Genomic DNA, 27327 nt, shown 5'->3' on the forward strand with positions numbered 1-27327 from the left:
AATCCTGGCTTCAAATGATCCTCTCACTTCAGCCTCCTGAAATGCTGGAATTACAGGTGTGAGCCCCCGTGTCTGGCCTAAAACTGCAAATTCTTTCACTCCTTCCTAGAAGCAAATAGCCTCTTCCATTTCTTTCTTGCAAATAGCTATATATCAATATATCATCATAATTCAGTATTCACAAAGGAAAACATGCACATTACTGAAGTTTGCAGAGAACTCAAATTCAGTATTCCACTAAATCTAGCTAGCTGTTACATGATAATTGGCAATTTTTTTTTTTTTTTTTTTTTTTTTTGAGACGGAGTCTGGCTCTGTCATCCAGGCTGGATTGCAGTGGCATGATCTCGGCTCACTGCAAGCTCCACCTCCTGGGTTCATGCCATTCTCTTGCCTCAGCCTCCCGAGTAGCTGGGACTACAGGCACCCACCACCATGCCTGGCTAATTTTTTGTATTTTTAGTAGAGACGGGGTTTCACCATGTTAGCCAGGATGGTCTCAATCTCCTGACCTCGTGATCCACCCGCCTCGACCTCCTAAAGTGCTGGGATTACAGGTGTGAGCCACTGCGCCCGGCCTGATAATTGGCAATCTTATAAAGCTTCCTCATTCAGGTTTTTTTTCTCTTTTCCTTTTTTGCATGGAGGTAGTTGGAATTTCTGCAGTTTGGGGAAAGATAGTTTTACTATTGTTGCATCCTCAGTGCTTTTTGAATTGGCTGGAGACCTCAACTAATGCTTTTTAATTAGGAATTATGATTAACTTAGTGTCATTATTATCAATGTAGTATGTCGTAGGTATTAGGTTCACCCTGTAATGTGAACAGATGCATCTTTGCATCAACTGTACTTTTCACCTGTAATGTTTCTGATGACTAGATTTTTTAAACCATCTTAACCAGTTTTAAGTGTCCGATGACTAGACTTTTAATATATGTTTGCATCATGGCACAAATATGAATCATCCATAACCCTAGCACCAAAAGAGATCATAGTCATCTCCCCCAGCTCTGCCTGTACAGTGGAATTCCATTACTATTACGGGTTCTTTTTCTCCTGGACACCAGGCAGATGTAGCATAGGTTAGCCTTTATCATCTCTATCCTGCTTTAAAAAGACTAGCTGGGGGCAGGAGCAGTGGCTCATGCCTGTAATCTCAGCATTTTGGGAGCCCGAGGTAGGCAGATCACAAGGTCAACAGATCAACACCATCGTGGCCAACATGGTGAAACCCCGTCTCTACTAAAAAAATTACAAAAAAATTAGCTGGGCATGGTGGCATGCGCCTGTAGTCCCAGCTACTTGGGAGGCTGAGCAGGAGAATCACTTGAACCCAGGAGGCAGAGGTTGCAGTGAGCCGATATTGGGCCACTGCACTCCAGTCTAGTTACAGAGTAAGACTGAATTAAAAAAAAAAAAAAAAAAGACTAGCTAGGCTGGGTGCAGTTGCCCACGCCTGTACTCCAAGCACTTTGGGAGGCCGAGGAGGGCGGATCACGAGGTCAAGAGATAGAGAGCGTCCTGGCCAACATAGTGACACCCCATCTCTACTAAAAATACAAAAATTAGCCGGGCGCGGTGGCTCAAGCCTGTAATCCCAGCACTTTGGGAGGCCGAGACGGGTGGATCACGAGGTCAGGAGATCGAGACCATCCTGGCTAACACAGTGAAACCCCGTCTCTACTAAAAAATACAAAAAACTAGCCGGGCGAGGTGGCGGGTGCCTGTAGTCCCAGCTACTCGGGAGGCCGAGGCAGGAGAATGGCGTAAACCTGGGAGGCGGAGCTTGCAGTGAGCTGAGATCCGGCCACTGCACTCCAGCCTGGGCGACAGAGCGAGACTCCGCCTCAAAAACAAAACAAAACAAAACAAAACAAACAAACAAACAAACAAACAAAAAATACAAAAATTAGCTGGGCATGGTGGTGGGCGCCTGTAGTCCCAGCTACTCGGGAGGCTGAGGCAGGAGAATCACTTGAACTTGGGAGGTGGAGGTTGCAGTGAGCTGAGATTGCACCACTGCACTCCAGTCTGGGTGACAGAGCAAGACTCTGTCTCAAAAAAAAAAAAAAAAAAAAAAAGACTAGCTAGAGTCACCTGATGTGCTTAGGCAGAATTTCTGCAGTCCAGTTTACCCAGGAGTAAGGGCTGAGTGCTTCCCATGATGCAGGGTTTTTAGTTTTTAAAACAACTCAAGGCCAGGTTTGGTGGCTCACATCTGTAATCCCAGCACTTTGGGAGGCTGAGGCAGGAGGATCACTTGAGCTCTGGCCTCCTGTTTGGGCAACATAGTGAGACCCCATCTGTAGAAAAAATTAAACAGTTAGCCAGGCGTGGTGGCGTGTCCTTGTGGTCCCAGCTACTCAGGAGGCTGAGGCAGGAGGATTGCTGGTACCTAGGATATCGAGGCTACAGTGAACCATGATCGCACCACTGCACTCCAGCCTGAGCAACAGAGCAAGACTGTCTCAAAAATGAAGATGCAAACAAAAAAACAGTTGGTCCTGGGAAAAGTGGGATGAGTTAGTCACCCTCCCTGGAACCCCAGAGGCCAGCTTGGTCTTAACCAATTAAAGAAGGAAATATTCCTAGGAAGTCCCTTCTGTGAACTAAATTCCAATTGCTGCTGTGGTCTGTGAGGGAGAAGAGACCCATGAATTGTATAAGAAGGAAGACCCTCCCGACATAAAACGAAGAGACGCTACTGAGTTCCTGTGTGTGTCAGGCACTACATTAAGCACTTCACAAACATAAGCTCACTTAACACTTGAACTCTGTGAGGTGGTACCATGATCTGTACCCAAGGATAATCCAAGGAGAACCAGCAAAGGAGCGCCTCCCCTGCTTGCTGCTCTGTGGCCAGAGGCAAGGGGGGCTTTCCAGAGGTGGTGGAAATAGGTCAGACCTAAGTGAAGTAAGAGAACAGGAGGAGTGGCCTGGGCAAGGGAGGGAGCTGGGGATTGGATGAAGTGACCTGGATTGGAGACCTGGCTCTAGAATGTCTTGCTGTGTGGCTTTGGGCAAGTCCCTTTCTTTCCGGGTTACTGTCAGTGAGACCTTTGGCCTGAACCTTTTTTTTTTGAGACGGAGTCTTCGCTCTGTCACCCAGGCTGGAGTGCAGTGGCACAATCTTGGTTCACTGCAAGCTCTGCCTCCCGGGTTCATGCCATTCTCCTGCCTCAGCCTCCCGAGTAGCCGGGACTACAGGCACCTGCCACCATGCCTGGCTAATTTTTTTTTTTTAGTGGAGACGAGGTTTCACTGTGTTAGCCAGGATGGTCTCTATCTCCTGACCTTGTGATGATCCGCCCACCTCGGCCTCCCAAAATGCTGAGATTACAGGCGTGAGCCACCGCACTTGGCCATGGCCTGAACCATCTTAAGGTTCCATTTGGATGCCCCATTTTAGTGGAGGTAGGTGAGAATTCCAGAAAGCAGTGCTGTTTCTGGGGAGTGAGGAAATTAAAGACCACTTTTCTGGTCTTTGAGCCTGATGTGAGAACTGTGGAGGTAGGACACAGCCGGCATCCTGGCTTTCTCAGGCTGAGATTTTCCAAGATCAGGAAGGGATGGAATTTCTTAAGATGCCAAGTACTTGTCAAATTGAAGATATGCCAAAAGAAGGTCATGAAAGTCATGGAATACTTTAAATGATTTAAATGTCTACATTTAAATATTTTAAAATGTCTATACTTACCAAACTAATGCATTTAACACACATTAAAAAGCAGAGCAGAGGGCTGGGAGCAGTGTATCATGACTGTAATTCCAGCACTTTAGGAGGCCGAGGCAGGAGGATCACTTGAGGTCAGGAGCTTGAGACCAGCCTGGGCAATATAGAGAGAACTTATCTGTACAAAACATTTTTAAAAAATCAGCTAGGCATGCTGGCACACGTCTGTACTTCTAGCTACTCGAAAGGCTGAAGCAGCAGGATCCCTTGCCCAGGAGTTCGAGGCTGCAGTGAGCTACGATCATGCCATTGCACTCCAGCCTGAGGGGCAGAGTGAGAAAAAAACAAAACAAAACAACAACAACAACAAAAAACAAAAACAAAAACCAGAGTCAGCTGTGCACAGTGGCTCATGCCTATAATCCCAACATCGGGGAGGCCCAGGTGAGAGGATCATTTGAGCCCCAGGAGTTTGAGTCCAGCCTGGGCAACATAGCAAGACCTTGCCTCTAAAAAATAAGAAAGATTTTTTTTTTTTTTTCCTGAGGCGGAGTCTCGCTCTGTCGCCCAGGCTGGAGTGCAGTGGCGTAATCTCGGCTCACTGCAAGCTCCGCCTCCCGGATTCACGCCATTCTCCTGCCTCAGCCTCCCGAGTAGCTGGGACTACAGGCGCCCGCCACCGCGCCCGGCTAATTTTTTTGTATTTTTAGTAGAGACGGGCTTTCACCGTGTTGACCAGGATGGTCTCGATCTCCTGACCTCGTGATCCTCCCACCTCGGCCTCCCAAAGTGCTGGGATTACAGGCGTGAGCCACAGCGCCCGGCCAAAATAAGAAAGATTTTTTATCAAGCAGGATAAAAATAGGAAAAATAAAGAGTAATATGAAGAAGAAGTGATAGCAACCCCTAGACAAACCAAAGCTGGTATTGGCTGCATCCTTGCAGGCAGTGCTTATTCTCCACCTCCACTGCATCAAGCCCAAGAGAAAGGCTGAAGGGGATGCTAAGGGAGTTAAAGCCAAGGTGAAGGACAAACCACGGAGAAGATCTGCAAGGTTATCACTAAAACTGCTCCTCCATGCCAGAGCCAAAGCCTAAAAAGCCTCTGCAAAGAAGGGAGCTAGAGGTACTCAAAGAGAAAAGGGGAAAAGCTGATGCTGGCAAGGCTGGGAATAACCCTATCTATCTAATGCTGAGAATATGTAAGGGAGGAAGAAGAGAGTCGGGGGAAGAATTACATAAAATGCCTCTCCTCAAACCCTACATTGGTTCTTTAGGTCACCAAAAATAAAAGCTAAAGTCCTCACCTACAAGACTCTCAAGATTTGCCCCCTGTTGAGAGACGATTCTCCATGAAGCTCTTTCATGTTTGCACTTCTTTCTAACAGAGGTGCCGGCTGCCTTTGTTTGGACTATCTTTTGAAGGACATTTATATAATGAACAGCCTTGGAAGACAGTGTCCCTCTGGTGCAGGGGACAGGTCTGTATACTGCCCAGTGTCATACCATCTCCCACTGGGTCAGAGTTCAGGAAGGTCCGCTTGCAGCCGTTATGAAAGATTTGGGTTCCCTAAGTTCTGGGTTCCTCAGCTGTGATGCACACCCTCGAATGGGCAGGGTCCATCCAGACTGCTCTGTGTCACCCCATTGTCCTCAGAAACGAGGAGGGAGGAAGGGGCAAGTGGAAGTGACACAAACAGGAAGTTCATGCTGCTTGCTATTATCTATATATGCTCACTATTATATTTAGTATGAAGTAATAAAATAGTTTGTCTCTGATCCAGGAGTCCTGTGACTCTGCCAGCATCTGAGACTGTGTCAGGCTAACCTGTTAACCTGCAAGTTAGGTAAAACCCCAGAACCTCCACAGTTCTGACCACAAACACCTCACCCCATTTCCTACCACTCCTTCTGTTGCTCACCTTGCCTGGTCACGCTGGCCTCCCAGCTGTTCCTGGAAGCTGCCAGGCAACACTCCTGCCTTAGGGCCTCTGCGGTCAGCCTGGAACACTCTAGCCTGACAGCCATGTGATGTCCTTCATGTTCTTATCCAAACAGCACCCGGGTGGGGCCTTTCTTGACTTCTGTATTTGATTTAGTTAGTTAATTAATTAATTAATTAATTTAGAGACAGGGTCTGGCTCTGTTGCCTAGGCTGGAGTGCAATCATGGCTCACTGTACCCTCAACCTCCTGGGCTCAAGTGACCCTCCTGCCTTGGTTTCCCAAAGTGTTGGGATTACAGGCTTGAGCCACCATACCCAGTCTGACTTCTCTATCTGAAACAGCCTTCCCACCAATAAACTGGTGAACTTTTGCCAATCTGACAGGTGAAAACGGTATCTTAGTAAGTTTTAATTTTATCTTTTTTTTTTGGTCTATTTCTATTTCAGGATCGATATAACGATATAGAGATACATAGACAAATAAATGGATTTATATATTTCTATATATATTATTCTATAATATCTATATGTATATTTTCTATAGTATCTATATTTCTATTACTATTTTATTATGCTTGAGTCATTTTTGGGCCAGGCGCGGTGGCTCATGCCTGTAATCCCAGCACTTTGGGAGGCCTAGGTGGGCAGATCACCTGTGGTTAGGAGTTTGAGACCAGCCTGGTCAACCAGGTGAGACCTCATCTCTACTAAAAATACAAAGACCATGTCTACTAAAAATACAAAGATTAGCCAGGAGTGGTGGCTCATGCCTGTAATCCCAACTATGCAGGTGGCTGAGGCAGAAGAATCGCTTGAACCCGGGAGGCAGAGGTTGCAGTGAGCTGAGTTTGCCACTATACTCCAGCCTGGGTGACAGAGTGAGACTCGGTCTCAGAATTAAAAAAAAAAAAAAAGAGTCATTTTTATTTCCTTTCCTATGAATTATCTGTTCTGAACCGTTGCCTATTTTCCTATTGTGTTGTTAGTCTTTTTCGTACTTATTTCTTACTTGCCTATGATGTGATTAAGTATTTTTCTCAACTTGTCATTTGTCTTTTGAGTTTGCTTATGGTGTCATGATTGTTGTTATGTCATATAAGTTTTAAATTTTTATGTAGGCCGGGCGCGGTGGCTCAAGCCTGTAATCCCAGCACTTTGGGAGGCCGAGACGGGCGGATCACGAGGTCAGGAGATCGAGACCATCCTGGCTAACACCATGAAACCCCGTCTCTACTAAAAATATAAAAAACTAGCCAGGCGAGGTGGCGGGCGCCTGTAGTCCCAGCTACTCCGGAGGCTGAGGCAGGAGAATGGCCTAAATCCGGGAGGCGGAGCTTGCAGTGAGCTGAGATCCGGCCACTGCACTCCAGCCCGGGCTACAGAGCAAGACTCCGTCTCAAAAAAAAAAAAAAAAAAAAAAAAAAAAAAAAAAAAAATTTTTATGTAGTTAAATTTGTCAATCATTTCTTTTATGGCATCTAGATTTTCTTTTTTTTTCTTTTTCTTTTTTTTTTTTTTGATACGGAGTCTCACTCTGTTGCCTGGGGTTGGAATGCAGTGGTGTGATCTTGGCTCACTGCAACCTCTGCCTCCCAGGTTCAGGCAATTCTTCTGCCTCAGCCTCTCAAGTAGCTGGGATTATAGACGCTTGCCACTAGGCCCAGCTAATTTTTTGTATTTTTAGTAGAGATGGGGTTTTACCATATTGGCCAGGCTGGTCTTGAACTCCTGACCTTGCGATTCGCCCGTCTCAGCCTCCCAAAGTGCTGGAATTACAGGCATGAGCCATCATACCCAGCCTAGATTTTCAATCATACCCAGAAAGGTCTTCTCATTGCAAGATTATAAGGAATCCATGCTTTCTTCTGTTTTTCTAGTACTTTTATGGTGTCATTTCAAAATATACCCATCTTTTCATCTCTTGAAACTTGTTTGGAGTAAAAACTTTTGGGACATTCAACCTGTAGGTTTTTTTTGACTACCCAATTGTCTCAACCCCTTTTTATTATTTATTAATTTATTTAACAACACACAATAGAATCATTTATTGAAAACTGTACTCTGGAAAAACTATGTGCACAACAATGCCTGTTTCACCCATTTTACAGTGGGTACACTGTGGTGTGGGGCATTTGTCAACTTGCTCAAGCCTTTAGGTAAGTAGAGTTTGCAGCTTTTCGGAGAATCTGCCTGCATGTTTCCTTCTTCCCCAGCCTCCCAAGCCATCCTGTGGTTCAGACACCTCCACCTTGTGCAGCCAGGCTCTCATCAAAGCCAGTAATCCAATGTGTTGGCTTGCACTGGGCTTGCATCTGTGTCTCCAGGATGCACAAGGGGTTTCAAGCCCCATGAACACAGTCTTCCTGGTTTAACTAAAGCTGGTGAGAAACCTCAGAAGTGGCCTGACCCCTTTCTGTGACTGGACAGATTAAAATTCAACATCAAAGACCCCAGGATGAGCAGAGGGTAGAGGGTGGTGAGCTTGCCTACTCAGCTCCCTGAGTATTGCTGGAGTGCCAGGTGCTACTTTAGTTTTATTTCTGCATGTACTTTAGTCTATTTCTGTGCTTTTCTCTGTTCCATTGTGTTTTGTGTGTGTGTGTTTCTGCGTGTGTGTGCACACCAGCTCTATAATATGTTTTAATATCCAACAGGGTTAGTTCCCACCTCCTGGTTCTTCATTTTGAGAGCCTGTTTCTGGACTAGCCTTGTTTGGTTTTCTACACGAATTTTAGGAACAAATAGGGTAATTAAAAAAAAAAACAAAAAAACTAAACCACACACAATCTATTAATCCTATTAGTACTTTTATTGGGATTATGTTAAATTTAAATTTTACTTAAGGAGAATTGAGATCATGAATCCACAGACGTCATTCATCTTTCCATTAGACTGTTTCATTTGTAAAATGAGAGCAATAATAGTACCAATCTCGTATCACTGTCCTGAGAATTAAATGAGAAAATGCATGCGAAATATACTGGGGTGAACACGTTGCTTTGCCACTTAGCTGTGTGAACTTGGGTGTGGTAGGTTATTCTGAACATTGCTCTCTCATTTGTCAATAAGGATAATCCTAGCATCTGCTTCACAGGACTCCAATGAGGGTGAAATTAGACAAAGCGCGCAAAGCACCCAGTGCTCTGCCTGAAACATAAGTGCACAATAAATATTAGCTGTTTTTCTAAAACGTAGGCCATCCCAGGGCAAGGAAGTGCAACTCAAAGCAAAAGCATTAGGGTGCGGTGGCCCACGCCTCTCATTCCAGCACTTTGGAAGGCCGAGGCCGGCATATCACTTAAGGTCAGGAGTTCGAGACCAGCCTGGCCAACACGGTGAAACCCCGTCTCTACAAAAATACAAAAAATTAGCCGGGTGTGGTGACATGCGCCTGTAATCCCAGCTACTCGGGAGGCGGACGCATCAGAATCGCTTGAATTCGGGAGGTGGAGGTTGCAGTGAGCCGACATCGCGCCACTGCACTCCAGCCTGGGTGACAAAGTGAGACTCCGTTTCAAAAAAAAAAAAAAAAAAAAAAAAAAGCAAGAAAAAAAAAGCAAAAGCTTGGAGGGATCCACCTCAAGTGGAGGTCCCCAAGGTCAAGTAATCTTTCCCAGGACCTATGCCACCGTCGGTCCCCACTTCCTACTTTTTTCCTGGTGCGTCTGGAATGGGAAGCCGCGATCCCGAGGGTCCCAGGCCGCTCAGGGACTCCAGGACCCAGACCCAGACCCAGCGTCCCGGTACTGCCACGTCTCGCGCGGTCAGCTCGGCAGGCGGGAGCGGGCGGGACGAGGCGGTGCCAGACCCGAAGCGCGCTTTGTCAGCCCTTATGCCCGCCCCTCCGCGGCCGGAGTAGCAGGTGGGCCGGCACCGGGGCAGAGAGGCGTAACGCTGCGAGGGGGCGGGGCCAATTACGCGCCCGGAAGTCCCGGGGAGGGATGTGACGTACATCCGGCGAGTAGCTGGCGGTCCCGGGTGCTGCTGGTTAGTGTGCTCTGAGGGAGGGTCGGAGTCAGTCGCCGTTTTGCCGGAGGAGCCCCTCAGGCCGTGAGTCTGAGGGCCGCGTCGGGGAGGGTAGTTGGAGCTCGAGGGGCTGGGACGGAAGGCGGGGAGGTCGGAGCGGAGGCTGGCCCTGGCGGGGTTGGGGGCGGGGAAGTGACACGCAGGCGGTTCTGTGGGGCCGCCGGCTGATTCTGGGCGGGGACGGGCCGAGTCGGCCGGATTTGCTCAGTCCCCTGCTGTCCTCTTTGGCCTGGGGTCCACCTGCATTCCGCTCGGGGGTCTCGCAGCTGCTGGGCCGGATAACAGCTTCTTGTCTGTACCGTGCCCTCCGGTTTACGAAACGGCTCCATGTCCTCTGTCTCAAAAGAGCCTCACAGCCCTCGGTGAGGCGGGTGGGACCTCTTGATGATTATCCTTGTTTTATAGACTCGGGGACTGAGGCTGGCCAAGGCTCCGCAGTTAGCGAGTGTGAGCGCTCGAACCTGGTCTACAGGCCCCTAGTCCGGGGCTTACACCCAAGTCAGCGCTCGGTTGTCGTCCGATGGCCCGGGTCGAACCCTGTATTTTCTCCTTCCACCTTCCCCTTTTCCCCTGTCTGGTCTCTGCATGGAAAAATGTCCTTATGTGCATTTGACATGGATTAGCGTTTTCTTCACGATTCTAGCCACTGGGTATCTTTATCTTGATTCCATCTGCTTCTGTTGCGACAGGGGGCTTAGGGAGATTTGCCATGGGGCTGACCTTTGACATTTACCCCGCAGCTAAGCAGCGTTAGCTAAAAGCCAGCCGCCTACTACCCCAAATCTGCCTGGAATGGCGTCTTAAAGTTGCCCTGATTATGTATAACAAGTAATGCGTAAATTTTTAAATTGGCTAATGGTCAGATTGGTGCACTTCCTTTTCTATTAACTTTTGTTTGAATCTTTTAGCTCTGGAATTCACAAGTTTTCATTTTAGGTACATTAATAGTGTTTTGTTGATAGTTTAGAGACCTACCTTAAATTTTAGATTACTCTTAACTTTTCGTAAGGTGGTACAATGGACCAAGAATAGAAAATAAATAGAATGCTAGTTATTAAAATACCATTCAAAAGATGTGATGAATTGTAAGGAAGAGAACTTAGGAAGATCATCCTCTGTGTAGTTGGTGGGTTAAAGAAATTTTAGGTTTTTTTTTTTTTTCCAGCAATTTTGTGATTTGGGTTTGAATTTTATGTACTGTTAACAGGAAGAGCTTAGGCTTTGGTGTTAGAGATGAGGGTTTAAGCACTGGCACTATTAGTTTTTCAGCTGAGCAGTCTTCAACTACTCAGCAAAACTAGGAGTATCTTCATCTTCATCTTGTTAAATGAGGCCAATGATCCTTGCCTGGTAGGGTTGGTGTGAGGATGAAATGAGATGTACAGGTACTGTACAAATTGTAAAACTACTGATGAGTTGGTACAAATCCTAAGATCTTAAGGAGAGAGGAGCCACCAAGGCCATTTTCAGCTACTGAGGAGGCTGAGGTGGGAGGATCTCTTGGGCCTGGGAGGTTGGGGGTGCAGTGAGCCATGATGGCAACACTGCACTTCAGCCTGGGAAACAGAGTCTTGGTCTGTCTAAAAAAAAAAAGGGGGGGGGGGGGGGGGTTTTTCTTAACTTTGGGTGGTACAACCCAACTCTTTGGATCTATTAAGGGTTTTTATTATTTTTAACTCACCTGAAGAGTTTCTTTAGTCAGCCTCCACTCTGGTCACTTCTTTACAATCCAACACTTCTATATACATTTGTACTACACGGGTTTTCAGTCAGTACTTTACAGACTTGTAAACAATATTTACATCACTTTAGAAATATTTTATTTTTTTTTTTTTTTTTTTTTTTTTTTGAGATGGAGTTTTTGGTCTTGTTGTCCAGATGGAGTGCAATGTCGTGACCTCGGCTCCCTGCAACCTCTGCCTCCTGGGTTCAAGAGATTCTCCTGCCTCAACCTCCCGAGTAGCTGGGATTACAGGCGCCCGCCACCACACCTAGCTAATTTTTGTGTTTTAAGTAGAGACGGGGTTTCACCATGTTGGCCAGGCTAGTGTCGAACTCCTGACCTCAGGTCATCCACTCGCCTCGGCCTCCCAAAGTGCTGGGATTACAGTCATGAGCCAAGTATTTTCAACTAGATGAATTCTGCAAAGGTGAAAAGGAGAAAATGCCACACTTTAAATAGTTTTTCATGGCAATTGAACTACTTTAATTTTCCATTTTTTTTTCCTTTGACACTCCTGCTTTTAAGCCGTCTCCTCCCTTGGAGCATACAAATCAGCAGCAGCCAGGACTTAGCTACTTGGCTGCTTTAATTCTTCCCTCCAAAGTGATCTGAGTGGGAATGACCATAATGAGGGGTGTGCTCTAAAGGTGAGCTGTGCTTCTCCAGGCAGTAGGTTGAGGAAAGTATAGGAGGATGTCTGGTTTGAGGGAATTGCAGAGGAAAGGCACATTGTTCTTTTACTTATTTACAGTAAATGAGAATTTAAGCAGAGGAGCTTTATTAAGTATATTTAAGTTATTGGATTCCTTAAAGTGCGGATTCAATTTCCAGAGAAAACTATTAATGTGATAAATATGGTCTTTCTGCTGAAATATATTTGTTACTGAAAAGGCAAAAAAGAAATAAACTTATTTAGGATTTTTTCATAAGAGCTTAGTATGTACTTCCACCCAAACTGCCAAACTTTATTTGGCTCTTTTTGGTAAGAGCCATGAAAAATAAACATTGATTAGGCCCTAAAATTTATAGATTAGGCTATGGGCCTGATAAAAACCTAGTAATTGGATGAAAAACATACCATTTCTACTTTTCAATTTACTCTCTCTTTTTTTTTTTTTTTGGAGATGGAGTCCTGCTCTGTCACCCAGACTGAAGTGCAGTGATGCAACCTGCTCACTGCAACCTCTGCCTCCCAAGTTCAAGCGATTCTCCTGCCTCAGCCTTCTGCATAGCTGGGATTACAGGCAAGCGCCGCCGCTCCCAGCTGTTCAATTTATTCTTCATCTGGCATTCTTTGAATGAATGTAAGGGGAATTTTTTGTGGGTAATGCTTTTACTGGTTACTATTCATGAAAATTTTGATTGCAGTTGGTCATATCTAGTATAAAGCCCTGTGTTCAGATGCTCCTGCTGGTGGAGAGGAGTAAAAGTGTGAACCTTCCATTTTTCTGCACCATATCTGAGATACTAAAGCAAAAATTCATCATGACCAGACAATGCTGAGAAACCTTAAGACCCACCAACACATCTAGATCTTACCCTCTTCATTTCATTCAGTGAATGAATGAATTCATTCATTCATTATTATTACCAATATATGTGAACCTTCTAGTAGCTTTTGATAACTATGAGAAACAGTAGAAACAGTAGTGTTAATATCAGTACCAGTTAAGTTATTTACTTGCTTGGGAACTTATTGCTGTATCCTGAACAAGTATTCTTTTTTTGTTTGTTTTTTGTTTTTTGAGACAGGGTCTTGCTCTGCCACCCAGGCTGGGGTGCAGTGACACAATCATAACTCATGGCAGCCTCGAATTCCTGGGCTCAAGCAATCCTCTTGCTTCAGCCTCCCAAGTAGCTGGAACTACAAGCATGTGCCACCATGCCTGGCTAATTTTATTTTATTATTGTTATTATTTGTAGAGATACGGGTCTCTCTATGTTACCCAGGCGGGTCTTGAACTCCTGAGGTCAGGGAGGGATCCCCCACCTCAGCCTTGCAAAATGTTGGGATTACAGGTGTGAGCCACCGGGGCCCAGCCTGAATAAGTATTCTTATTTTAAGAAAATCTATTTGTAAAATGAGTTTAGGTGTGATTATTCATGTATGAAAAGATTCTCTTCTTATCCCTTAATGGTTCTAAAATAGTGATGTCATTTCTTTTCATAAATTGAGACCCATGTCTGCAAACATGGTTACATATTGTTTGAGGTTGTATTGGTAAATGGAGCAGGGCAAGTGATGCCGGCCAGTAGAATTTTGGGTGACTTTTGTTTTTTTTTAGAGCTGTTTACAGGATAGATTAATATGTTTTTCATTCAAATCAATGTGCTTTTCATTCTTATTTTCTATTTAGTGCATCTAAGTAGCATTTTGATTCACATTATTGATGAGACTGATTTCCTAGAGTTGTTCTTCACTGGAAGACTGCAGTGGTATGTCTAAGGACTGTGAATGAACTGCTGCCTGGAGGAGTGAGTCACACAGTAAAAGAAAGTTTAGGCATACCTCGGATATATTGTGAGTTTGGTTCCAGACTGCTGAAATAAAACAAGTACAGTAAAGCAAGTAACACGAATATTTTGGTTTCCCAGTGCACATAAAAGTTACATTTACACTATACTGTATGTAGTCTGTTAAGTGTACAGTAGCATTATGTCTTATAAAATACATACCTTATTTAAAAAATACTTTATGACTAAAAAATGCTAACAAGCATCTGATCCTTCTGTGAGTCATAACCTTTTTGCTGGTTGGGGATCTTGCCTCCATGTTACTCCACGTTGATGGCTGTTAACTGATCAGGTTGGTGATTGCTAAAGGTTGAGGTGGCTGTGGCAATTTCTTAAAATAAGACAACAGTGAAGTTTGTTGCATGAGTTAATACTCGTTTTCAAGAAAGATTTGTCTGTAGCATGCAATGCTGTTTGATAGCATTTTACCCATAGCAGAATTTATTTCAAAATTGGAACCAGTCCTCTTAAATCCTGCTGCTGCTGAAGTAAGTTTATGTAACCTCAAGTAAGTTTTTGTAATTTTCTAAATCATTGGTGTCATTTCAGCAGTATTCAGAGCATCTTCACCAGGACTAGATTCCATCTTAAAAAAACTACTTTTTTTGCTTATCCATAAAAAGCGTCTCCTCATCCATTAGTTTGATCATGAAATTACAGCAGTTGTCACATCTTCAGGCTCTACTTCTAATTGTAGTTCTCTTGCTGTTTCTACCATATCTAAGGTTACTTCTTCCTCCGAAGTCTCGAACCACTCAGTTATCCACGAGGGTTGGAATCACTGTCTTCCAAACTCCTGTTGATATTGATGTTTTGAGCTCTTCCTGTGAATCATAACTGTTCTTACTGGTACCTAGAATGGTGACTCCTTTCCAGGAGGTTTTTGGTTTACTTTGTCCAGATCCAGCAGAGAAATCAGTCTGTGGCATTGATAGCTTTGTGAAATATATTTCTTAAATGAAAGACTGGCAAGTGGAAAATGCTCCTTGACCCATAGGAAGCAGAATGGATGTTGTTAGTAGACATTAAAACAACATTAACCTCTTTCTGCATCTCCATCAAAGCCCATGGGTGACCAGGTGCATTGTCAATGAGCCGTAATATCTTGAAATCTTTTTTTCTGAGCAATAGGTCTTCTCAGTGGGCTTAAAATACTTAGTAAACCATGCTGTAAACAGATGTGTGGTAGGCAGAGTAGTTTTAGTGTAATTCTTTTTTTAATTGTGTTTTTTTAAATTGGAGAACAAATACACAACTTGGAATGGATTTGAGGCAAATTGTGTCATAAGCAGATTTTCTTTAAGTGTCTAAACAGAGTTTAAAAAGCAAGTAACAGTAAAAGAAAATGTTTCTGGTACAGGACCAGCAGTACAAAAAAATAGTGTACAAGGTACCTGGAAGTACCTGGATAATACACCCGTTCTGCAGTAGTGTAACTTTTAAGTACATATTGTTGGCTGTCCGTAGTCCACGCAGAGTTACAACTCCACATTTCAACAACATGCTGACAGTTCCTAAAGAAAACTACTTAAAAAAAAAGGTGGCCGGGCGCGGTGGCTCAAGCCTGTGATCCCAGCACTTTGGGAGGCCGAGACGGGTGGATCACGAGGTCAGGAGATTGAGACCATCCTGGCTAACACGGTGAAACCCCGTCTTTACTAAAAAATACAAAAAACTAGCTGGGCGAGGTGGCAGACGCCTGTAGTCCCAGCTACTTGGGAGGCTGAGGCAGGAGAATGGCGTGAATCCGGGAGGTGGAGCTTGCAGTGAGCTGAGATCCGGCCACTGCACTCCAGCCTGGGCGACAGAGCAAGACTCTGTCTCAAAAAAAAAGGCATAACTCAGATGTTCCCTTATTTGACCAACTCCATCTAAGTTTAGATGTGCAGAAGGGCTTAGATATATCCAGAGTAAGCCACAGGTAACATGTTACTTCATCAGTTTTCTAAAATAAAGTTTCAGGGCAATGACAGTAAGGGAAGAACACATGGAGGAATGAAGTCCTGATAGTCCTGATTACTATACATGCATCTTTTTTTGACAGTAGGGAGAAGCCTTTTACAGATAAGTTACAAACAAAAGGCAAATAAACAGTTTTGTACAAGAAATTTGACACATTCTGTACAGGGTCTTCATTTTGCTGTCATCGTTTGTACAAACTCATAGTTTACTTGACCGTCACTATCAAGATACGCTTCTCTGATCATTTAATCAACTTTTTCATCTGTTAACTTCACTCCAAGTTTGTCATCACATGGTGAAGTTCTACACCACTAATATAGCCATTGCCATCCTTATCAAACACACTGAATGCTTCTCTAATTTCTTCTTCACTGTCTGTGTCTTTCATTTTTCTTGCGATCATTGTCAGAAATTCAGTGAAGTCAGTTGTGCCATTACCATCAGCATCTACTTCATTAATCACATCCTGTAACTCTGCTTCTGTGGGATTCTGCCTGAGACCTCATTACAGTTCCCAGTTTCTTTGTTGTTGTAGTTCAATCACCATCTTTGTCAAATAGTGAAAAAACTTATTTGAATTCTGCAATCTGCTCTTCAGTCAGTGCTGCAAGTGCTACTGGTTTCCGAGACACAACCATACAACCACTCTGCTTGCTCAGTTGCTCCACTTGGACTGATTTAGTGTCATTCTTCAGGGTCCTAGGATTTTCAGAATGATAAATGAGTATGGGTCCTAGGATTTTCAGAATGGTAAATGAATATTGGCTTCATTAGCTCGTAAGAGAGTCAGCTTGCCCCCTGAAGCTTTGAAGCCAAGCATTGACGTCTCCCCTCTAGCTGTGAAAGTCCTAGATGGCTTTTCCAATAGAAGGCGGTTTTGCCTACATTGAAAATGTGTTGTTTAATGTAGCCACCCACCTTCACCAGTTATCTTGCTGCAGCTTCTACATCAGCACTTGCATTTTTACTTCGTGTTTTTATTTTTATTTTTTTATTTTAATTTTTTTTTTTTAATCAGCAGTAAGGCTGTTTCATTTGCTTGATGTTCGTGGGTTCGCTGGAGTAGCAGTTTTAATTTTCTTCAAGAACTTTTTCTTTGCATTTACAACTTGAGTAACTGTTGAGTGCAAGAGGCCTAGCATCTGGCTTATCTCAGGTTTTGATGTGTCTTCCTCACTAAGCTTAATCATTTCTAACTTTCGATTTCAAGGGAGAGACCTGTTACTTTCACTTGGAGAATAGGGAGGCCTGGGGTGGGGGCAGGGCTGTGGAGGAAGTCATTAAGTTTGCTGTCTTCTATGGTTGTGATTTGTGGCACAACAAAACAGTTACAATAGTAATAGGAAAGATCACTGATCATAGATCATGATGACAGATATAAGAATAATGAAAAAGTTTGCAATATTGTGTGAGAATTACCAAAATGTAACACAGAGACATAAAGGGAGCACATGCTGTTAGAAAATAGTACTGATACACTTACTCAACTCAGGACTGCCTCCAACCTTCAATTTGTAAAAATCCAGAATACCTCAGGATCCACAAAGCATCATCAAATGAGGTATGCCCTTTGTATTTTTAACTCCTAGTTCTCTGAGTATCATAGATCAAAAACTTTTAGGAAACCAGTCATTTTTGCACATATAAGGATTCTAGAGACTTTCCTCTAGAGTGCAAAATCTGCAAGTCTCAAGAAAGAAGAATATTAGTTTCTCTTTACTTTGCTTTCTCCCCTCCCCTCCCCTCCTCTCCCCCCTCCCTTTTCTTTTCTTTTTCCTGTCCTGTCCCATCCTGTCCTGTCCTGTCTTTTTTCTCAGAGTCTCCCTCTGTTGCCCAAGCGAGTACAGTGGCACCGTCATGCCTCACTGCAGCCTCAGACCCCTGAGTTCAAGTAATTCTGTCTCACCCTCCTGAGTAGCTGGGACTATTGGTGTGTGTCACTATGTCCAGCTATTTTTTTAGTTATTTGTGGAGATTGAGTCCGACTTTCTTGCCCAGGCCAGTTTTGAACTCCTGGGCTCAAGTGATCCTTCTGCCTTGGCCTTCCAAAGTGCTGGGATTCCAGGTATGAGCCACCATGCCTGGCCTGCTTTCTTATGCCTGAAAACACAGGACTGTAAATGTGCATCATGGTTAGTGAACAAGAGTTAACCTCTCCACAATTGTACTGTCATTCAGAAAGCTAATGTTTGCTACTTTCATATTTTATACAGGTAGTAAGCATTAATAATGTCTTTCATCTTTGAGTGGATCTACAATGGCTTCAGCAGTGTGCTCCAGTTCCTAGGTAAAGCCATTTCCTTGAAATACAGGTTTCAAAGTTTGTGCATTTCCTTCAGTAATTTAAATACAAGTAGGCTTTGGTCTGTAGAGAGCAAATGTGTTAACAATTTTTTCTCTTTTAGGACTCTACAAGAAATCTGGAAAACTTGTATTCTTGGGTTTGGACAATGCAGGCAAAACCACTCTTCTTCACATGCTCAAAGATGACAGATTGGGCCAACATGTTCCAACGCTACATCCGAGTAGGTTTGAAAATATCAGGTGACCTTTTGATCTTTGAAGGTCAGTGTTAGGCTTGGAGGATGAATCCCTAGTTGATGGAGTTCTTTTGTTAACTGAAGTCCCAAAAGCCAACTCATATGAAAAAGTTCCCTGTAAGACACATTCATATTATGTACTTTCAGATCTAAACCTCTGGAACTTTGTCATTATCTGTTGTCACTGGTCCTGTAAAGGGACACATCTCCTATACCTACTTCTAAGAAGCAGAAAATAGCTTGGAAAAAAAGAAACCTTTGGCTTTTAGAATAGTTTAAGAACATTTTCACCCTTGTATTCCTTTTCTTTGTTGGAAGTGGGGCGTTGCCTGGGCTGGTCTCAAAAATCCTGGGCTCAGGTTATCCTCCTGCCCTCAGCCTCCTGAGTAGCTGGAACTACAGGCGGGTGCCACCACACTTAACTTCTTGTATCTTTTCCTTTACGAGGTGAAAGCATTGGTATTGGCTTGTAGTACTAGTAGTTGGGGCTTGTTGAATTGACAAGTTTATTTCTTCTTTTTAAACAATTTTTCAGCATCAGAAGAGCTAACAATTGCTGGAATGACCTTTACAACTTTTGATCTTGGTGGGCATGAGCAAGGTAAGCGATGACTCAGTGGAAAGCATGTTTATTGACTTATGATTCTTTTTGTGCCCCCCAGCACCCTTTAAAAGCAATGTGTCATTTTTACCTTTTAAATTACACTTTAGAATTAGGATCTTACTACTTTAGTGAAGTTGTTTTATTCATTTTTTTTAAACTCATTTCAAACTTGTCAAAAGTTGCGTTAAATACACAGAAGTCCACTTCAATATTACCCTATTGAGCTAGTATAAAGTTAGCTATAATGCATAACTATTCATGAACTTTTAAGTATTTGCCTGATAAAGCCAAACTCAACTCAAATCTTGACTGAAAATTTTTACAAAGCAGGACAGCATCTTGCCATTTTAATCTTTACTAGGTTTTTACTTATTAACGCAATTTACCTGGTAACTAGAAAATACGTTAAAAGATATAGGTATTTCCTCAACAAGAGTAATTATTTCATCATTTTAACTAGGCTTGCTCTAAGCCAGTGTATTTTCTTCTATACCTTTTGCCCAAATTTGTTAGTCTCCTCCTCCCTACATAATACATATTAATACTTATTTTTTATTAACTGTTTGTGAGCATATCATGCCCCTTTACTCTTTTATACTTTAGTGCCGTTTTCTAAGAACAAAGATATCTCCTTGTATATAATCATAATAGTTATCAAATCAAGAAAGTTTTATTTTTATCCAGTCTGTATTTCCTTTTTTTTTTTTTTTTTTTTTTGGTCAGTTGTCCTGATAATCTCTTTTATACCATTTTTTCATCTTGACCAGGTATACAGTATCATATATTTAGTTATCAAGTCATTTTTGCATCCTTTATTCAATGGAGTGAAAGTATGTAGGAAATTTAACTTAAATATTTGTAAGTAATTTCAGACTTGTCAAAAGTTGCAAAAGTAGTACAGTGACTATGTGTGATTACTCTAAGTTGATATTTTGTATATTCTATCCATTTGGGACAGTTGGTAGAACATTTCCTTCTACCTTTTTGCTTTCCTCAGAAGTGCTTTTTGCCTACTCAGGCTATGTCTTTGGCTACCAGATTCCTATCAGGTGTTTAGAGACATACAGGATGGGCGTCTTTGTCTAATGGGCACTCAGTTCACATTTGACAAGACAGTAGGTATAGGAGTAAAACATTTAAGATGTGAGAATAAACATTCTGGGAAGGTAGGGAAAAGGAACTATTGAGATTCTGTCAGATTTACTTACTTGTTATTACATTGAGTGGAGAAATCTCATTTTGAAACATTAGGTTGAGCTAATACCATTTTTTTTTTCTTTTTTTTGAGATGGGGTCTTGCTCTGTTGCCCAGACTGGAGTGCAGTGGCATAGTCTTGGCATACTGCAACCTCTACTTCCTGGGCTTAAGCAATCCTCCCACCTATTTTTTGTAGAGACTGGGTTTCTGCCATGTTGCCCAGGCTGGTCTTGAACTCCTGAGCTCAAGCAATCCACCTGCCTTGGCCTCCCAAAGTGCTGGGATTATGGGCGTGAGCCATTGTGCCCAGCCTAATACAGTTTTAAAACAATGTGTAGTAAAATACAACATTGGTCATTTCTAGTAGTTAAGCCTAATAATTTTATAGTCAGTTATTTCATTAACATATAATTACATTTTAATTAATTTATTTAATATTTATGCCCTAAAAAATCATGTATATTATGATCATAATCACATAAAATACCAGTAAAGAAAAAAGACTGGAAGAAAATACCAAAATATTGACAAGGGGTGTGTTTTGATGGAGGGATTAGAAATGATTTTGTTTCCTTTTTTATGTAAGGAGCTTGTATTTTTTTTCATTTGGGTAAGAATGGGTATATGGTGTCCTTTCTGCTTTTCCACAAAAGGATTTGTAACTGCTTACAAATTTAAATTCAGAGCAAGATACGACTGAACCTAGACCATCTGGAGAATGCAGAAGGAACAGACACCAGATGGTTTTATATACCTGAACTGGGAATTGTTGATTGTTTGGTGTGATAAATTTAGGTTTCAGGTTTTGTTAAAATAAGAAGGGAAATGTATTGATGTATTTAGTTTTGTTTCTTTGACTGAGGAAAATCTACTAAACAGAAACACTTTTACCTAATAACCTAGCCACCATTTTATAGAAGTTACTAAAATACTGTACATCTGGAGGTTCCTTTTTTTTTTTTGTATAACTTAAAAATTTTAACTTATAAAAGGAGAGCAAGTTTGATATAACAAAATCGGTATAGAACTACAGAAAGTAAAATGGAAAGTTCCTTCAACCTCTTTTTCCTAACTCTACTCTTTAAAGGTAACCATTAATAACTGATGTAGAGATGCTTCGTTATTCATTCTATTGCAAGGGCTAGAAATGAATGGCTTAGAAATGATAGTAAAATTAAATCACTGCTTCCCAGCCTTTATCGTTTCATGTCACAAGCAAAAAACAAGTAATATTTCTAAGGCATGCTGGGTTAAATATGGTAGGCTGAGATAACTGGCCTGGGGCCTTGAACCACTTGTCAGGCCCAGTCTCCCTAAGGGCCAAGCAGAGGAGTGTGTCAAGACACCTACACACAAGTTGGCTAGAAACTAACTGGGACTAAAGTTACATAGACAAGTAATTTGTATCCTGATGTTTTAACTCAGAGGTTGCAAATTCAACTTGGCTCCAGGGGCAAGGCAAGTCATTTAAGTGAGTAAAATTGGCTGACTGTAAGACAGCAGGGACATTTTGTCAAGCAAAAGTGTTCAGACATCATCTGAAGGGGTAGCCACTGCTTAGTTCCTGCTGATAGTTGTCATGTGGATAAGTAGGCATGGGGTTGCCAGATGTTGCAGTTTTTCAAGAAAGGTGGAAACTCTGATTTTCAAATTTACAAAAATCAAGTTCAACTCGTGGACCATTAGTTTGCATCCTCTGTTCTAAATTAATACTGGCCAGAACTTGGAGAAATCCATAGAGTCTAATCTTACTGAAACCTGACCAAGATTTGTCCATTTTAAGACCATTAGGTTATTCATTTTTACAATGTATATTTTTTACTGATGCAACTACAAACTTTGTTTTTTAGCACGTCGGGTTTGGAAAAATTATCTCCCAGCAATTAATGGGATTGTCTTTCTGGTGGACTGTGCAGATCATTCTCGCCTCGTGGAATCCAAAGTTGAGCTTAATGTATGTTTATATACTTTGTCCTTTTTTGGCCTCTATTTTTTTTTTTAAGAAATATAGCTCAGTAGTGCCAATAATTAGTAATTCCAGTTAACATTTGGCAAAAAGACCTAGTTGCAGGAGGAAAATGTTTTAAATCTAAGACATTGCTTTTCAATGTCCTGAGGAAACTCAGCTCAAACTTGAATAAATTAACTGTTTTTTCTATCATATAGTGACTATATGGCCAAGTTTGCTCAGGATACTCCTCATTTATGCCTGTTGTCCCAGCATAATTAATTAATTAATAGTATTCCATTTCACGTGTCATCATGAACAGTAATTTTTTTTTTTTTTTTTTTGAGACAGAGTGTCTCTCTGTTGCCTGGCCTGGAGTGCAGTGGCGCAGTCTCAGCTCACTATAACCTCCACCTCCTGGGTTTGAGGGATTCTCCTGCCTCAGCCTCCCGAGTGGCCTCCTGGGACTACAGGCACGTGCCACCACGCCTGGCTAATTTTTTGTATTTTTAGTAGCGACGGGGTTTCACCTTGTTAGCCAGGATGGTCTTGATCTCCTGACGTCATGATCCACCCTCCTTGGCCTCCCAAAGTGCTGGGATTACAGGCATGAGCCACCACGCCTGGCCCACGAACAGTAATTCTTTATAAGTAGTGTTGGCACAGTGAAAGCCTAAAAGCAATATTAGAGTTCTTTACATTTTTGAATCTGCATTCTCAGCTTGTGCCTACCCACCCTCCCACTGAATGACTTGCCAGACCTTCATGGTCTGTTCTCAGCCTTCAGTTTTGGTTGCATACATCCTTTGATACTATCAAGGACTTACTTCAAGTTTTCTCCTTTGTCCACATTACATTTTCTCTTGGCTTGATGGTTTCTATACTATTGGCTTTATTATCCCTACTCCTTTACCCTATATCTTTTCTTTCTCTTTGATCTGTAACTCCTTGGATTCTTGTTCCTGGCAATTTGAACCTGTCTTGAATTTATTTCTAAGTATGTTTCTCACATCTATAGCTCCAGCCTCATGTAGAATTGCCTGCCACGCAATCTTTACCTTGCCTTTTTTTTTTTTAAATAAAAAAAACCAGTCTTCCTCTGTTGCCCAGGCTGGAGTCCAATGGTGCAATCACAGCTCACTGTAAACTCCAGACTTCTGGGCTCAAGTGATCTTCCTGCCTCAGCCTCCCAAGTAGCTAGGACTACAGGCACACACCACCACATCCAGCTCATTTTTTTTTTTTAAAGTGTTTTTGTAGAGACAGGGTCTCATTATGTTGCCCAGGCTGGTCTCAGTCTCCTTGCTTCAGGTGATTCTCTGCCTCGGCCTCATGAGGTGTTGGGATTACAGGCATGAGCCACCATGCATGGTCTCCATTCTCTTTGTTTAAACTCCTCTTTTCACTCTTGATTTTGGAGCTATCTCTCTGGCTGATACTTCTGTCTCTTTGAGAAGCACTAGTTTTCTGGTTAGTCCTTAAATGTTGGTGTTCTCCAGAGTCTACTTTCTCCTAGGCTGGTCTCATCTACTCTCTTCATTTGGCACCTACATGTCAGTGACTCTCAAATGCATTTCTCTCCTCTAGACCTCTCCTGACCTCCAATCTCATACCTAATCCTGCCCACTCTTGACAACTCCCACTACCGATTCTGTTTTCCTAGAATGGAACTATTCGTCTTTCCTACCCACCACCTACCTAGACATGCAGTCCAGAAATCTGTGAATTAATATAGATCCCACCATGACCCTGATATGCACCATAATGCCAGAAGGAACTTTCTCAGACTTCATTGCCCTACTTAATATCCTTTGATAGTTCTCTATCATTTTCATGATAAAATCTATACATCTTTTGCATAGCACGTAAGATCATTCATGATCCTCTCTCTGCTGCTTTTTACTGCCTACCTTGAACTATATTCCAAACAAACAACTTAGCCATCCTTGAATATGCACAAGTAGCTACTGCCTGGCTTTTTCACCTGTACCTCTCCTCAACCCCTCATGTTGTCGGCAAATTTTAAAATGTCCTGTAAGGGACCTCAGAGTTCAGATATGACTGCTTCTGGTAAGCTTCCCCTGGTCTCTTGAGACTGTGTTAGACTCCCACCGTACCAATGTATGTTGTCTTGATTTTCTTGTAGTTCTCTGTCATCAGACTATGAACTAACATGATAGGGACTGTGTCTTATTTCTTTGCGAAACCCCTGCACCTAGCAAAGCATGAGACACATTAGGTACTTTGTTATTGCTTAATGAATTAAGGACATTCTTATTCTAATTTTGTGTAACATTTCCTGGAATTCCAGATGTTCAAAGCATGTTCCTTTTTAACTCTGCTTTCCCCTCTACCTTTCTTGTTGGTGACAAGTAGTTTCCCAGGCTTGAAATCGGTGCCAGTTTTGACTCATTTGTCTTTTTTTTTCTTTTTTAATCATCATTTAGACATTGGTCTCTTCAATTCTTTCTTCAAAATGCCTCCTGCACTATTCATTGAATGCTCTACCTTAAACTAGATCATGATCTCTTACATGAACACCACAGATAGATATTACATGAACACCACAGATAGATACTATTTGTGAATTCATTATACTGAAAAATACAATTTTATTCACTAACTTCTGGATTTGTGGTCTTTAGGATCTATTGCAGCTCACTTCTCACACTGGTCCCGTAATGTGAGTCATCTCTTCCCATCCATTTTTTTTGTTGCTGCATGTCTGTCTAAACGCTTGAATCCAGCCATGCAGTACTGTGCGGCTTCCTAAATTGTTGTCCACTGCAAAGCCATTGTTTATGTTCTTTCTTCTCCTTTACACCTCTTGAAACCCTGCTCTTCCTTTAGAGCCCTGTTGAGGTTCCAGATCTTTGCTAAGACTTTGCTCAAGCCCAGAACTGCCATTTTATTTCCCTGAACTTGTCTTACTGTTAATATTCAGTTCCCATTCATTGTGACACTTATCAACTATGTTGTGTTCTTACTTGGCTTTGTTAACATAAATGTGGCTGGGCGTGGTGGCTCATGCCTGTAATTCCAGCATTTTGGGAGGCTGAGGTTGGCAGATCACTTGAGGGTCAGGAATTTGAGACCAGCCTGGCCAACATGGTAAAACTCCATCTCTACTAAAAAAACACAAAAATTAGCCAGGTGTGGTAGCACATGCCTGTAGTCCCAGCTACTCAGGAGGCCGAGGTGGGAGAATCGCTTGAACCTGGGAGTCAGAGGTTGCAGTGAGTCGAGATTAAGAAAAAAAAAAACCATAAATGTGAACATAGAGTAAGGATTTTTTTGAGGACAGGCATGTGCTTCCTTTTGTATTCTCAGTGCCTAGTGCCTGAGATAGTCACCCTTCCTATTGTATTCCTCTCAATGCCTGAGAGAGTTCTTTGCACACATTGGGACTTGGTGAATACTTGGGGAGTTCCTATAGTCATCTTTGAGGCTCTGTAGCGGGAGCATTCATTCTTGTAGGACTGTGCTGAGGGGCATCCTGAGGATAGTTTGTGGCTGAGCAGATTAGCTCAAAAGTAAATGTTGGGGCAGTTCTGCTGCTTTGTAAATAAATAGCTTAAAGTTTCAACTGTTTTGAGGCACTTAAGAGATTTTTACCTAATGTCATGGGTATTATGTAATGTCAAGGTGAATATTTAATCACTCAGGTATAAAGATGATAAGATTTTCACTTTACATTAATGCCTTTTTAAAAGATGAGTGGAAGTCAGAATTTTCTTTTTTTTTTTTTTTTTGTTTTTTTGAGACAGAGTATTGCTTTGTCGCCCAGGCTGGAGTGCAGTGGTGCGATCTCGGCTCACTGCAAGCTCCGCCTCTCGGATTTATGCCATTCTCCTGCCTCTGCTTCCTGAGTAGCTGGCACTACAGGTCCCTGCCACCACGCCCGGCTAATTTTTTGTATTTTTTTAGTAGAGACGGGGTTTCACCGTGTTAGCCAGGATGGTCTCAATCTCCTGACCTCGTGATCTGCCCGTCTCGGCCTCCCAAAGTGCTGGGATTACAGGCGTGAGCCACTGCGCCCGGCATGAAGTCAGAATTTTCATTATCTGGTGGGCTTTTGTAGATTCCTCACTTAATTCTTTTTTTCTTTTTCAATCTTTAGGCTCTAATGACTGATGAAACAATATCCAATGTGCCAATCCTTATCTTGGGTAACAAAATTGATAGAACAGATGCAATCAGTGAAGAAAAACTCCGTGAGATATTCGGGCTTTATGGACAGACCACAGGAAAGGTAAGATAAAAATATTTGGGTTATATATAAAGGACATTAACAGATTTTAAAACATGATGTTTTGCTATCTAAATTACCCTTTTCTTTTAAAGGCTTAAACAGGCTTAGGATTTGTTTTACTGTGGGTATTTTGTAAGCTCACTAGAGGCAGGAGTGTGTTCTTTTAACATTTTAAATGGGATTCATTCATCGGGTATTTGAGGAAGAAGAAAATGGTAGAAAAGGCACACTTACTCTTTTAAGAGTTTATGATTATCTTTCAAATTTGATTCTGAGAAATTGCTTTTGAAATAGCCCTTTTTAGCCAGAAAAGAATTTTTCTTGGACTGGAGATTGCAGGTTATAAAGAAAAATAATAATTTCAGTCACTTTCCAAGCATTGAAATAAAAAAACTTGATTATCCTCAGTGCTTCTTGCTGAGAGAGGTAGGACTGTTGGCCACATTTTGCAGAGGAAGAAACAGAGAGTGATTTGTTCAGGTCTACACAGCAAGTCAGTGATAAAACCAGAAAAAGAACTTGAGTCTTCCAAATCAATAGTTTTTACTGTCTTCAGTTGGAAGGAGGACTCTTGTTGAAAAGCAGGCTTGAGAGAGAGAAAATCTAGATCAGATACAGTGAAGCAGGAATCTTTCTGTTCTTTTTAGCTTGGGTTTTTGGCGTATTTAGTTTTTAAAAATCTTCCTTTTCTGTGATCTGTGATAACTTTCTGACTTTTTTACATGGTTCCTTAGTCTTGCCTCTTCTTGATTACCTGTTTCTTTACAGAAATACTTTCTTTCTTTCATTTAATTTCTCCTCTTTTGCATCAGTATTAAATACACATGAATTCTTCATTTCCTCAGTGCCACCTGTTATGAGTGTTTATTTCTGCATGTTTTGCTAATGAGAATGTCCTTATTTCTAAACAGTCCCAGACCTCTTTTCTGCATCAGAGAGCAT

General features: G+C 42.2%; 1 protein-coding gene and 1 pseudogene across 4 annotated transcripts in view; one reads left to right on the forward strand and one right to left on the reverse strand.

The window, feature by feature from the left end:
- SAR1A (secretion associated Ras related GTPase 1A) overlaps positions 1-27327 on the forward strand; it is a 537387-nt gene that overhangs the window by 507396 nt on the left and 2664 nt on the right. The window contains exons 2-7 of one of the 4 annotated variants that reach the window (XM_050803675.1): positions 9567-9605; positions 18057-18130; positions 18249-18368; positions 18919-18984; positions 22036-22139; positions 26254-26385. In XM_050803675.1, coding sequence (XP_050659632.1) covers positions 18073-18130; positions 18249-18368; positions 18919-18984; positions 22036-22139; positions 26254-26385 — 480 coding nt within the window. In that variant the 5' untranslated portion in view covers positions 9567-9605; positions 18057-18072. Of the gene's footprint in view, positions 1-9542; positions 9669-16232; positions 17405-18056; positions 18131-18248; positions 18369-18918; positions 18985-22035; positions 22140-26253; positions 26386-27327 lie in introns of those variants that run through there. The other 3 variants (XM_050803674.1, XM_050803672.1, XM_050803673.1) reach the window with 3 other exon arrangements.
- On the reverse strand, positions 16014-16481 carry LOC126962258 (calmodulin-A-like; annotated as a pseudogene).

Source organism: Macaca thibetana, chromosome 9, assembly GCF_024542745.1.
Source record: "Macaca thibetana thibetana isolate TM-01 chromosome 9, ASM2454274v1, whole genome shotgun sequence".
NCBI lineage: Eukaryota > Metazoa > Chordata > Mammalia > Primates > Cercopithecidae > Macaca > Macaca thibetana.